The sequence below is a fragment of the Culex pipiens genome, chromosome 2, assembly GCF_016801865.2.
Source record: "Culex pipiens pallens isolate TS chromosome 2, TS_CPP_V2, whole genome shotgun sequence".
NCBI lineage: Eukaryota > Metazoa > Arthropoda > Insecta > Diptera > Culicidae > Culex > Culex pipiens.
In genome coordinates this window covers 119,877,113-119,889,931 of record NC_068938.1, presented here as the reverse complement: position 1 = coordinate 119,889,931, position 12,819 = coordinate 119,877,113, and the positions used below count along the sequence as shown (strand labels likewise).

General features: G+C 38.3%; 1 protein-coding gene across 2 annotated transcripts in view; it reads right to left on the bottom strand.

Moving 5' to 3' along the window:
* The window catches only part of LOC120424133 (LIM/homeobox protein Lhx5), a 61,267-nt gene that overhangs the window by 39,453 nt on the left and 8,995 nt on the right, over nt 1-12,819 (bottom strand). For both annotated transcript variants that reach the window (XM_039588173.2, XM_039588174.2), the window contains exons 2-3: nt 12,127-12,322; nt 8,202-8,422 (exon numbers count right to left, since the gene is read on the bottom strand). In XM_039588173.2, the coding sequence (XP_039444107.1) occupies nt 8,202-8,422; nt 12,127-12,322 (417 nt within the window). The remainder of the gene's footprint in view (nt 1-8,201; nt 8,423-12,126; nt 12,323-12,819) is intronic.

The following is a 12,819-nucleotide window of genomic DNA, read 5'->3' as shown; positions in this document are numbered from 1 at the left end:
GAAAGGTAGCTGATCTGCTTTGTTAAACGCAATCAAAGATTTCTTTCTAAGAAAAGATTTCAAACATTCCAACGATTGTCGTTTTTTGCGAGTTTTATTGGACATGTGCCCATTTAAATGCATCAACCAGTATTGCATATAAATATTTTGCCCAAGCTCAAAGGCGATCCGCCACCGAAAATGCACATAAAAACAAAACTACAGATTTTATAACACTTCTTACTAGTTCTTTTCTGCCCTGTGCCGTGCTGTGGCTTGCAGGGCTTGCGACTCCGTGGGAGCTTATTCCGGAGTAACACTGGACCAAAGAAACCCCCGTCCGGTTGCGGGAAAGAGATAGCAAAACAACACACTCAAGTCCGTGGATAATTATTGCTCGTATTCATTAACAATGATTCGCCCATAACCAGAACTAATCACTCGGCCCCCTGCTGCCCTGGCATGGAGCTCTGCGGGGTCCCATTCAGGGTCTTACCCGAGAATGAGTAGTAAGACAGTGCGCGCGTACTTTTTTTCGGGATACGGCCAAGGCGCAAAAGAAGCCTTCTTCCCATGCATCCCGGGTTCTGGGTATCTGGTCCGCTGCTCGGCCGGATCGTGAGGGCACCGGTTTCGGCCGGTGAAACATTTATCGTGCAATTGAAGGGAAGAAACGATCTTGCGGTGGCCTCTTTATGGGCTGAGAAAAAAGTGCATCGTATGCGGGAGAAGGTGCTCTTTTTTTTTTGGCTGGTATTGGCGGGGTGCAGCAAAGTTAAAGGTCGATCTTTGTTGTGAAAAAATAAGTAGGATACTGCTGGTTGGAATATTTAGAGAAAGCAACATAAAAACTTTAACATTACCCTGACAAAAACATTGCTAACTAACAGACGAGCGCCTTACATAAACAATAAAACTGCTTGAAGGAGAAATAACTTTTACAATTAACGAATACATTTGTGATGAAAAAATATTGAACTGTTAACGAAATGATAGCACTGTAATCTCTAAAATGTTGATGTTCGATCAGACAAGGAGATTTAAATACAAATTTGAGAATTTCATGGAAATTTGAAAGTTTTTTTTAAAGAAAAATGTCTTCATTATAAATTATGTTTATAAAATCATATTTGCGGCCTTCATGCTAGTGTTCATGGTACTTTCTAGAGAACCTGGAGTTATTAGAGAAAAAAAACGGTGGCCAATCGAGCAAACGAGGTGTCCAACGAGTTCTCACCTGGCCTGCCGAGGAAGAATTTTAAGCTGAAAATCATCAATCTGTGATATATATGTTGTCAATGTTTTGTATGATTTAATTTTTTAAGTTTAGTTTTAAGGTATTCAGTCTGTGCGATTAACTCGAAGACGGTGTAATAAACAACAACAATAAACAACAAAATCCATTGTCGTTGGCTCTATTGGTAAATCCGTTTGACAGTTCTCGTGCTTCGATAGGTACTTTTAATAAGAGATGGCCGTTTTCTAATAACTCCAAGTTCTAGTACTTTCAACTTGGTTTTAGGGTTATTTAAAAAAAAAAAACATTTGGGGCTTAGAATTTTTTGTTTGTGGTCAAATATTAGCAAAATATGTTGTCGCTTAGGTTCTATCTTGTGACACGTCTGCTGTAAAAAATGTAAGGACGTGTCGCAAGATAGCACACAAGCGACGATGTTTTTTATTAATGACAATTTTGACTCCGACGAAATATATCAAAATTAACCCTGCTAAAACTCTAAACACATCTTTCGGATAATTCAGGTTCCAAAACAATGAGATGCACTCGTGTAACAGTTTATGGTACTACATCAGTTGCTGTCATGGTTTTTTTAACGATAAATTAAAATTCAATTAGTGTTAAGTGAATCTCAATGCATGCATCTACATCATAACACCTGCATCATTGGTGAATAATGAGAGTCGAACTGGTGCATCAGTAAGCTTCATTAATGCATCAGACCATATTGATGTAACCGATATTAATGATATCTTCATTGATGATTGTGAAAGTGATGAAACAATGCTTTCTCATGATTAAAATTCTCACTCACATCTAGTAAAGTGCAGTTAGCTAATATTGATTTCAACTAGCCTAAAAGTCGAGGAAGAGTCCCTCTTGGACGGAGCCAAATATCAGACTTGCCGATGTTTTTATTTGAAGGTTGAAGGAAAGAAACACACCGTGATATTAATAATTTTAATTTCTTTTGAAAGTCAAGATTAACTCTAAAAAAATTCTTTTAAGTCTGGTGAAATAACCAAACTTGAAACATTTAAACATGATTTGCTAAATTAATTCTCAAAAATGTTTCGAAAAGTTGAGATAGGTTGAAACAAATATGGAAAAATCATTTCTGAAAAACCAAATAAAACAGCTCATCCTGATTGACAACTTGGATTACGACACCTCAGTGTCCGGTTTCTAAACCTACTCTTTTTGTGACGTTCATTTCCTCATAAACCAAGATCATCCCCATAAACTAAGTAAGGCCACTTTATCGCGACGCCGATTCCCCCGATGACAGGGCTAAGTGAAACAAGTCAATAATGGCGACCATTGCGAGCTTTTGGGGAAGAATCTCAACCAACCAACAAGATCACACTTTTTTTCTTCAAAGCGTCCCAAAAATTGCCATTGTCCACATATTTTGCCACAAACGGGATCCCCTTTGAGGTGCACCGATGGAAGCCGCGGCTGGAATAAAATTGATCTTTAAATGCAAATAACGGCCATTATCTCGTTTGTCGTTCACGGTGCATTAGCATATCTGTCCGGTATGTATATGTGGCGTATATGCACATGGTGTGTAAAGTTTGAAGTGGGGTTTCACGTGCTCTGGGTACGGTATGGGTGGTTCACTTCCAAATGCAGCGGAAAAATGTCTGACTGGCCAGACGCAGACGCGTCCAGTCCAAGAAGGAGCATTACAATATAATGATCGGACGACGTTCCCGACGACAGCAAACGTTAATGTTGCAGCTCCAGCACCACTGTTGGGGGATAAATTACGATTCGAATATGCTAATCCAATGTTTTGCTGTCAGGATGTGTGCAGCTTCAGAGCCACAAAAAAAAATGGTCGAACCAAAAGTGAAAATATTTGAACGTCATGCAGGTAAAGTGCGCAGTACAAATTTATTGCAAAAAATTTGTCTGCTTCTACAAAGTTATGCGTTATGCTCCTCTTTTTTGCATATTATTCATGAAGCTCGCGATCGTTATGCTCTTCACAGCAAACAACTACAAAACCAGCAAAAATCCTCGAACATAATTCTCGTTTCTTCTTTCCCGTGCACATTGGGAAATATGAACCAACGGCAGATTTATTGTGCCTTTGAACAGTTGTGTATTTAGGGTACGTTATCCATTAGTGGACCCCTTTCCTATAGTGGACCCTCTAAAGGGTTTTTGATGAAAAATTCAATAAAATCACAATTTCAAGCGTGTTGTTGTCTACAAATCATTTATTTGGCATGTTCAGCATCATTTAAATCAATGTTGACTGATATTGATTTGTCCTTTTCACCAAAATAAGTGTTTTGAGTTCGACATCTGAAATCAGCCATGGCAACTAGCATTTTCACAACAAAACTGCATTTATATTTTATGATTAAATTAAATATCCAATCACTTTTTGACTGATTATTTAACTTCAGCAAGTCAAAATAATGTAAGTTTAAGGAACTTTACTAAAATAAAGCGAAAACTGCTCATTTTCGAGCAAAAATTACTGGGGTCCAATATAGGACAACGAAAATCCAAACTTTTCCAAAAGTGGACCCCTGTTAATTAAACCTTCAAAAATGAAGAAAACTGTGTATTTAAGCAAAAGTTTCTCTTAAACATACAACAAATGCTTGTTGTTATCAACCTAAACGCATTTTTTTTCAATTATGAGTATAAATATAGCTGTTTCATGTTAAAAGTACAAAAAATGCTGAAGCCGTAAAAAATATAATTAATCAAAACTATAGTCAATTATACTTAATTGAAGCATCATAATTGCAGTTTGAAATGATATTTTATAATAATAAATCAATAACAAAACATTTTTTTAAATAAACATGCGTGGTTTTATCAGCAAATCTATTGTTTAGTTTCGGTCAATCATTTATGTAATTAATATGGAAAAAATGTGCATCAAAATTACTTTTTTAAAATTATTTTTATGTTTACAGTGGTTTTTGAAACGTTTTCTCTGATCTTTTTTGGAAATAAATGTGTTTAAATGTCTGTTAGGGTTTTTTGTTGTTTAAAGCCAAATTTGTTAACAAAACATATTTTTTATGACGAAAACTGAGCAAAATCCATTTTTTATTCATTATATCTATTATTAGACCTACACCATGCATCAAAACATCAAATATCGGTTAATCTTGGTATAAAAATAACAGTTTGCCTATAGTGGACCCGGGTCCACAATCGGATTATGGACCCGGGTCCACTATAGGAAAAGGGGGTCCATAACAGGCAAAAAAAACTTTTTTTTCAAATGGCTATTTTTCTGCTCAGAAACAAAAAAACTGATGAAACAAATACTCAAAATTGTTCAAAACACTCCAGATTCCATTATTTCGTACAAAGGGTTATGAAAAAGTGTTTAAAATATTGAAAATTTGTGAAAAATGTGCTTCGGCTCTACTAGGGGGTCCACTAATGGTTAAAATACCCTATTGAAAGTGCTTTTCATTTTTCCACACCGTGGTCGTGTGTTGCTCTTAGAAAATCCTGCCGAGTCCTGCTGAAGCACGGCAGACATTTTTTTCCACCGAAAAGATTTATGCCGAACAAAATTTATAGCATAAAAATCAGTGGTACATAAGGCACCGCCATGAGGACCACGTTCAGCACGTGAAGATGGTCGGCTGCACGCGGCGGGAAAATTTGTGCTCACCAGGAAAATTTTCCATAATTGATTCATGCGGGAAGGAAATTAATCTTCCCCGACGTGGCGATAAGTTTAGCTGCAGGATACTGAATATTAAAAAAGTGGACCTTGTCCAGCTTTTTTGCCGCTTGGAACACTACACCATTTCACATCTATCGGAGAATTCAAGTTCAAAAACAATGAGATGCACTGGTGTAACAGCTTATGGTACTACATCAGTTGCTGTCATGGGCTTTTTAACGATAAATTAAAATTCAATTTGTGTTAAGTGAATCTCAATGCATGCATCTACATCATAACACCTGCATCATTAAAAAGGTGAATAATAAGAGTCAAACTGGTGCATCAGAATTCATCAAACCATATTGATGTAACCGATATTAGTGATAATTTCATTAATGTGAAAAATATGTGTGAAAGTGTTAAAAAAATGCTTTCTGATGATTAAAATTCTCACTCATATCAAGTAGGTGCAATAAATTTTACTTTTATCAACTATTGACTATTAACGAAACCCATCGAAAACGAAACAAAATGAGGTTATTTAAACCGAATGGCAACAGGTGTTTAAGGCTGCTAATACTGCTAATATTTGCCAACTGAGCTTCTACAAAATTTCATTTTTGTAAAAATTGTGCTCTTGAACTTAATTAGATACGTGTTAAAACTGTACCATAAAGTTTTATTGACTTTGCAAACGTTGATGCGTGGTAAATAGCATGTAGCTGAAAGTTTTTTTAAATTCAAGGACATGGTAGAATTGAGTATCTTAAAGTGAATTTCTTCAAACTTAATAATTTTTGATGTTTTTTTTGTTGAATACGGTGTGAGGTTCATTGATGCAGTGTGGATCGTTCAAAAATCGATTATGGACAACAATACAAGAAGACAGTTCTTCTACATCAATTTAAAATCTTAAAAAAAATATTCATGGTAAAAAAGTGCATTAAGTTTACCTGACCAACGTCATGTTTAAACCACTAATGATCTGCATACACATGACATGATGATACACAAACAAAGGGTTTTTAGAGCCAAATTGAAAGGAATTTAAACGTGAAATTCTACTTTAAGAGTAACACCACTCTTTTTTAACTGCAAACACAATTCTCAATTGTCCCATCGTCACCAACGAAGAAACCAACGAAGAAACCAACCAAAAGTTCCGTTCTCCCCCCTTTAACGGCAACTCTCGGACCACAATCTGCTGCTACTGACTGCGCCTTGGACAAAAAAGCAATCAAAGCGAGTAAAACCGCAACACCAAACAACAATCCACAGCCGGCACCGCCGTGTAGCCACTACGCAAGTGGGAATGTCTGTCCACAATCACCCCACCACCCAAACAGTAGCTGAAATGCATAAATATACTAAATGTCAGACGGTGACAGCAGAGACATATAGAGGAGAACATCAGTCGATTTGTTGCGACATTCCGAGAGGCGAGCGAGAGGCGTAATGAAGATAAATATTTTTCTTCATTGTTCGAAAGCACTCAATTTGCGTTCTGAAGACTACGAAGCTCACGTGGATGGTTGAGGGGTGCTGAATAGTAATTTTAAGTGACCTAGGAACCGTTCGCATATGTGTCTCATTTGCAAAAGCAACTGGTTTAGAAAAACAGGGTGATATTCAAGCAGAACTCAAATGAAAAGTGTTGACTTTTTGGTAGTTTTACTATTTTTTAAAGTTTGAAACGCTGAATTTTTATCGCTTTAAAAATGTTTAGAAAATAAATCCTTCGAATTTAAAAAAAAGGTTTCATTATGTTGTACAAGAAAATTGAAACTATCGTTTCTCGGTCACATGTAGGTCAAACCATGATTTGCGGAAAAGGGTTTATTTGTATTTTTTATGTAGTTTAATTTAAAAAATGTGCTTGATCAAATTACTGATCAATTACTGTAAAATCATGTGTCAGAATGTGGTTTACAGCTTGAAACCCAAAAACATCTAAAAACTATTATTTTGTTGATTTTTTCAAAATAGTATTGATTTAATAAAAAATAAATGATATTTAAAAAAACAGAAAAGGTCGATATTAAAAGATATTAAAACGGATAGCCTACTATGTTGATGCTTGCTTTGTGTGTGACATGCGCAGAAAAGCTTAGTATGAAAGCTTCACTAAAGTTGTGACGTGTTGTTGTATACTCAAATCTATCACACGAAATCAGCAGTGAATCATTCCGTTACAACCGTGCTCAGAAATAATTCTCCCAGCTTGTACATGTCAATCGTCTAAAATTCCAAAAGTTTTCAACTCTATTTCGATCCATCTGGTGCCGAGTAGCACAACCAGATTCAATACGAAAACGTGACGAAAAATCGATACTCATGACAGAGTTCGCAAGGATGGAAAACCTTGTTTTGCACGCGACAACTCTGGGCAGGAAAATTTATTCCATCTCCAAAATGACGGGGGCACCGATAAGCACGGCATAAACATAGCGGTCTATTTTCAAGATCATACAGCACGCGCGGTTATCTGGAGTCACAAATCTCTCCCATTGGCTGCTGCTTGAACCCCATTCTGCTGCATTCGTTTGATACTTTTCGCCCTTCGTGTGCTCAGCAGCTGCCCCACACTGACTTTTCTGAGCAGCACTCACAATGACCGTTATATATAGCAGACACAAACGAGGGGACGCGCGCGATGGGGACAACAACTTCACCAAACCCAGCAGCAGCTTATGTACAACATAAAATATTTATGTACTTTGGAAAATTCACAGACATGTTTGCGCTGCCAAATACCGACAACGACGACGGGGACACGATGATGGCGCCCCGGGATTGTGGTGTGTGGAGCGTATCAACAGCAGCCCGGCAGCTGGCCATGTGACTGTGTTTGAGCGTAAATCAAAGTAGGCAAAGACGGCTGGGCTGTGGCGACGACGACGACGGCGCCGCGTACGTTCACAGAAAAAGTCGACGCCAACTGCGCATACACAAGATTTTCGCTAGCAGTGGTGGGGTGGGTGGTTATGCTCCCGTTTTCCACGGCCTGCTATGTGATGGTGATGGCCCCTTCAGGGCAGGATTACGCCCGAGGGGAGAAAATCGAACTTCAAAATGAGAAGGTTTGATGGCGGGAGGATTTGGGTGTATGAGTGTGTGTGGGCGAACTAACCATTATTTTGCCTGCTATAAATAGGTCCCCATAAATTTTGTGCCACGTTCTCGGTGTTCTCGGTTACCGTATCAAAGCCACACGGGCGAAGAAAATGGGGTTGATTTTGTCACGGGCAAAAAAATGAACCATTTTGCATTGTGCTGGTACTCTTTTCTTCATCGTTCTGTGGGGGGGATTCTGCTCTAAGAATACATTACCTGTCATCGTTGATGGATGTGGTCCCTTGCCGAGCAGATAGTCGTCCTTACAGATAAATTTATTGTCATCTAAAACGTACAGCTGTTCACCTGTGCTCAACTGTTTTCTACAAATACAACACGTAAAACAATTCAAATGAAACACTTTATCACGCGGTTTTCGCACTAGATCCGAGGGCGCGATCCCCTGCCCACAACCACTGCACTTTGTACCGTATCGTCTGGAAGAGAAATGGAGAAAAGAAAGGATCATTAATATTTGTAATAGTTACATATAAATTCAGATTACCAGATTTTGTAGTGGATCTGAGTTTATTGTGTATCGTTGAAGCAAAATTTAATTCGGAAAAAAAATCTTTAGAGCAGCCCAATTAGACCACACAATTATGTGACATATTTTTTAAGTCAAATGACACTTGGTATGATTAAAAGACGTAAAAAATGATATCATTTTTTTTCAATTACGCGGCCTATCTTGACAAAATATCTTCTCATTGACAGCTCGTTCCAAGTTGATCTATCGTAAAAATTTTACGTAATCCTAAAAAAATGTAATGTAATCCTAAAAAAATCGATTTTTTGTGTTTAACCATTTGGCCATATCTTCTACCGATTTTTATACAATTTTATATCAGGACCATATGAATGAAGTACTTTCAATCGATCCGTATATTGGTTATAATATTAGCAACACTTGTTATTCTATACACTCAATGATTTCAGAAATGTGTTTCAATTCATCTTTCCAGTTAACTTTGCACAGTAGGCTTGGTCATTTTCAAGTATAGAAACTATCGACCAATTATCTTGAAGTACGCTTTGTAAGATTGGCGTGGAAAGGTTGGGTGAATTTGGTTCATTATTTAAATTTTCTGAACATTATTTATGTTATAAGATTCTACTGATCAAATCAATTAAACGGTTTTGTTAGCTTTGGTATTTTATTTTGATGAAAAAATTGTAACTTCATTAAATTGATACAGCTTTAAAATAACTGAAGAACGACTGCACTAACTAAATAGTTTGGAAAACGAAACGATTGCTTCGCAACACTAACCAAATCATTCGAAATTTCTCCCAAAACCCTAACGACCCTACGCTAATCTCTGCTGGGCGCCCTAGATCCACAGAGACTCTCGGTTACAAATGATCACACAAAACAGCATTACCGTGAAATGTTCGTACCAATTGGCGCCGCTGTCCGATTCCCGCTCGGCGGCCAAATTCGTCTCACCAATTGATCATACCACCCGTTCCACACATCCACCAACGGAGGCCATAAATGATCATTACCCAGATCACTAGGCAAAAGTACCGACCTAATGCAAAAGATCATTGGTGTTATGGGCGATTTATTTCGGGGAGAGTGGTGAAATCCCTAACCTAATCCAGCTGATGATGGGATGTTTGGTCACTTTCTCAACGATTTTTTTGGTGTAAATTGGTGTTAATGTTGAACTTTTTGAAAAAGGTTTAGTTTGTTTTGGAAGCACCGTAAAACCAAGACTCATTAATTTGAAATTTCGTGAACAAAGTAATACGTAAAAATGCGCCATTTTACATATGTTTCAGTCACCTGTAATGAGCATCTCATAAAGTAAAAACAAACTTTAACGATCACTTCCAGCATCACATCAGTGGCTTTAACCCTTTAATGAGAAGTACTAAAGTGTCGGAAGCTTAAATTTTCAACATTTCAGTGAAACAGAAATCCCCTCTCAAAACCTAGCCCCGCCGCTCTGGTTTCTGTCGAGAGTGTGTTGAACAGGTAAATAGAGAAATGTTTGAATAATCGAATTATAATTGCTCTCAGCGTCGGATCCTAGTGATGATGGCAATGGGTTTTGCGGTGGCATCGAAACCAACCAACTCACTGCTCATTTTTAGGTTCGGTCGAATCACACGCGCCCCGTCCATTGGCCATATTAAAGCGATTTAGAGCAATCACTGCGGCGGTACCGTGTACACATATGTGCGTGATGGTGGCAATACATATGGCTGTCCACGGCGAAGGATTTTTCACGTTTCGTGCCGTCGCTGGGCAGCATCATCGAGAGAGAGAGCGAGACAGGTGAGCGATGAAATGAACACATCGAATTGGTCATTTCAAGTTTCAAGGACCATTTGTAAGTTTTGATTGACTCGAGGGTTGATCTTACCGGCCTGGCCACAAGTTGGTGAAATCGAGATGCTAATATGCTTGATGAACTTAGTAGAAGATGCAATATGTGTTTCTGAGAGCGTAGAAATCAATGTCTAAATTAAGGACACGTTTAAGAAAGTTGAGCGGATTCAATTCATTTTCAGCTTCAATTGATTTTTTTTTTCAAAACATCTTGCATCTTTTAATGATGGTGACAATGTTTTAACTAATGAGGGAATAGCTCAAGAGTTTGGAGTGCTCATTATTTTACCTTTAATATATTGAGTAATATTAAAGATCAAATTTCAACAGAATTTCATGATATCATTGAACAAAAAAAAAATCTGAAAGTGACGATTTAATACGAATCTTGATGAAATAAAATCTATCAGATTTTGCATACTTTTCAACAATCATTAAATACGCACTGATCCTTGCACTGATCCCTGTTTTGCCAGATGGGTACTTTGAAAAAATTTAATATTTGCAACGTCTTTATTGAATGTTTTGATAATAAGACTCGCAATAAGCTATTACACCGACCAACAAAATTACATCGAAAGCTCAACTCGAGGGGAAGCATGAAGTTTGGGGTCCCCAGAAACACGTGCACTTTTAATTTTTCAAAAATATTTAGACAGGGCCGATTGGGTTTTCTCCAAAGTTATATGGGAAATTAGTGCTGTTCGCTACTCCCACATATTAATGCAAGAGTTGTATGCAAGAGTGACGCCCTCATTCTCCATATAAACTTTGGAGAAAAACCATTCGGCCCTGTCTATTTTATTTGAAAAAATCAAAGTGCACGTGTTTCTGGGGACCCCAAACTTCATGCTCTCCCTCGAGTTGAGCCTGCGCAGTCATTTTTGACCATTTTTGAAGGTAAGTGTTATAAATGATTTCTGACGTTTTGACAAAACAAGTTTCAGAAAGTTCTGCAGCATTGGATTGTGCATTGCCAAATTTATTAAATTGTTAAGGGAAATAAAATAATTCTGCAAAAAATTTACTCTATTATGGAGTCTACACAGTTGATTATTGTACCATTTAGGAAGTTTTACCTTATAACCATAAAACTGCAGTTCTCAGCTAAAAAAATAACCAAAAATAAAACAATTCAGAGATTTATCGCGCATTCGATCATTTTTCCGTAGTTCATTTTAAAACTTTGGACGTAGGTAGCTCGGAAATGACTCGGAAATCCTTCTTCCATCCCCGCTGGAGCTGACTTTTATCATTTTGCGTTGCGCTGCAAAGAACACACCCTTTTTTTCTGTCTCTAGACGAACTTCATCTTCGGCTGGCTGCTGCGGATGTTCTGAATATGAGCCAGACACCGAGAGAGGCCGGGGCTGGGCCAGAATATAAATTACCGCGTACCGTATAGGATCAATCTCATCATTCAGATCTTTTCAGACCAACTTGGGTGCTGCTCCTCTTCTTGTCTCACGAACAAGACGAGCGACCCTGTGCATTTTTTTTTGGTTGGTCTTGCGCACACTTTTACGGTTCGAGGCGTTCATGTGACCGTGGCTGCAGCTTCATCGCATCAACGAGCCTGGCCCTGAGAAGACGAATGCGCGATTCCGAATACCGATAATTATAATCTTTAAGCCCATTTATTTCCCAGCCACCACTACCGGATAAGTACATATTGTATGTAAATCGTCGCTATCGGCAAACGAGCTTCTGAATGAGTTGTTCTCTTTTTCATTCTTAACTTTTTGGGATCGCTGCTGTGAATGATTTGAGGTTGATCTGCTGGCTTAAGCTTGAACTTACCGAAAGAAGTCATTCCTGCAGTAGAGCTTCGACTCCCGGCTGAAGCACTTGTCGGACAGGGGCTGGTGACACTCGCAGCACCGCACGCACGACGCATGCCAGCCCCGCTCCAGCACGTTCAGCAGGAATTTGTCTAGGATTGGCTTGTTACATCCGGCACACGGGTCCACAACCCCGGACGGCGGCTCGCCCCGACCTGTAATTATTCGTTCAGAGACAGCGGGAGAGAGAGAGATGGAAAAGAAAGATGAGAAAAATTAATATGTACACTTTTGCCGGTCGAGAGATAAATAAGACATCGAGACAAGCTGAAAAATGAACTATCAATCAGGGCGTTAACATGCGGCAGCTACTGGAATTTCGTCGTCGTTGTCGTCGTTATGAATCGAAACGTAAAAATAAAGTAAGAAGAAGTACCAAAAAGTCATTAGGACTGAAGGAAAAGGTTGAACCAACAACAACTGTTGAGAAATGTTCCGCCATTGTTCCCACGAGCGTGAATGTCAGGCGCGTCAAATGTTTGCAAAACGAGTTCTTTTATCTCGTCTTCGGATCTTTAAGATGAATATGATGCTCATTTGGAGCTGAAATCCGAGATTTTTACCAAATAAATCATGCGACCAGGATCAATTGCATCTCATTTATGTTTTGGTTTGTTTTCTTTAAAATATTTAAAAACTATGCGTCTCCACC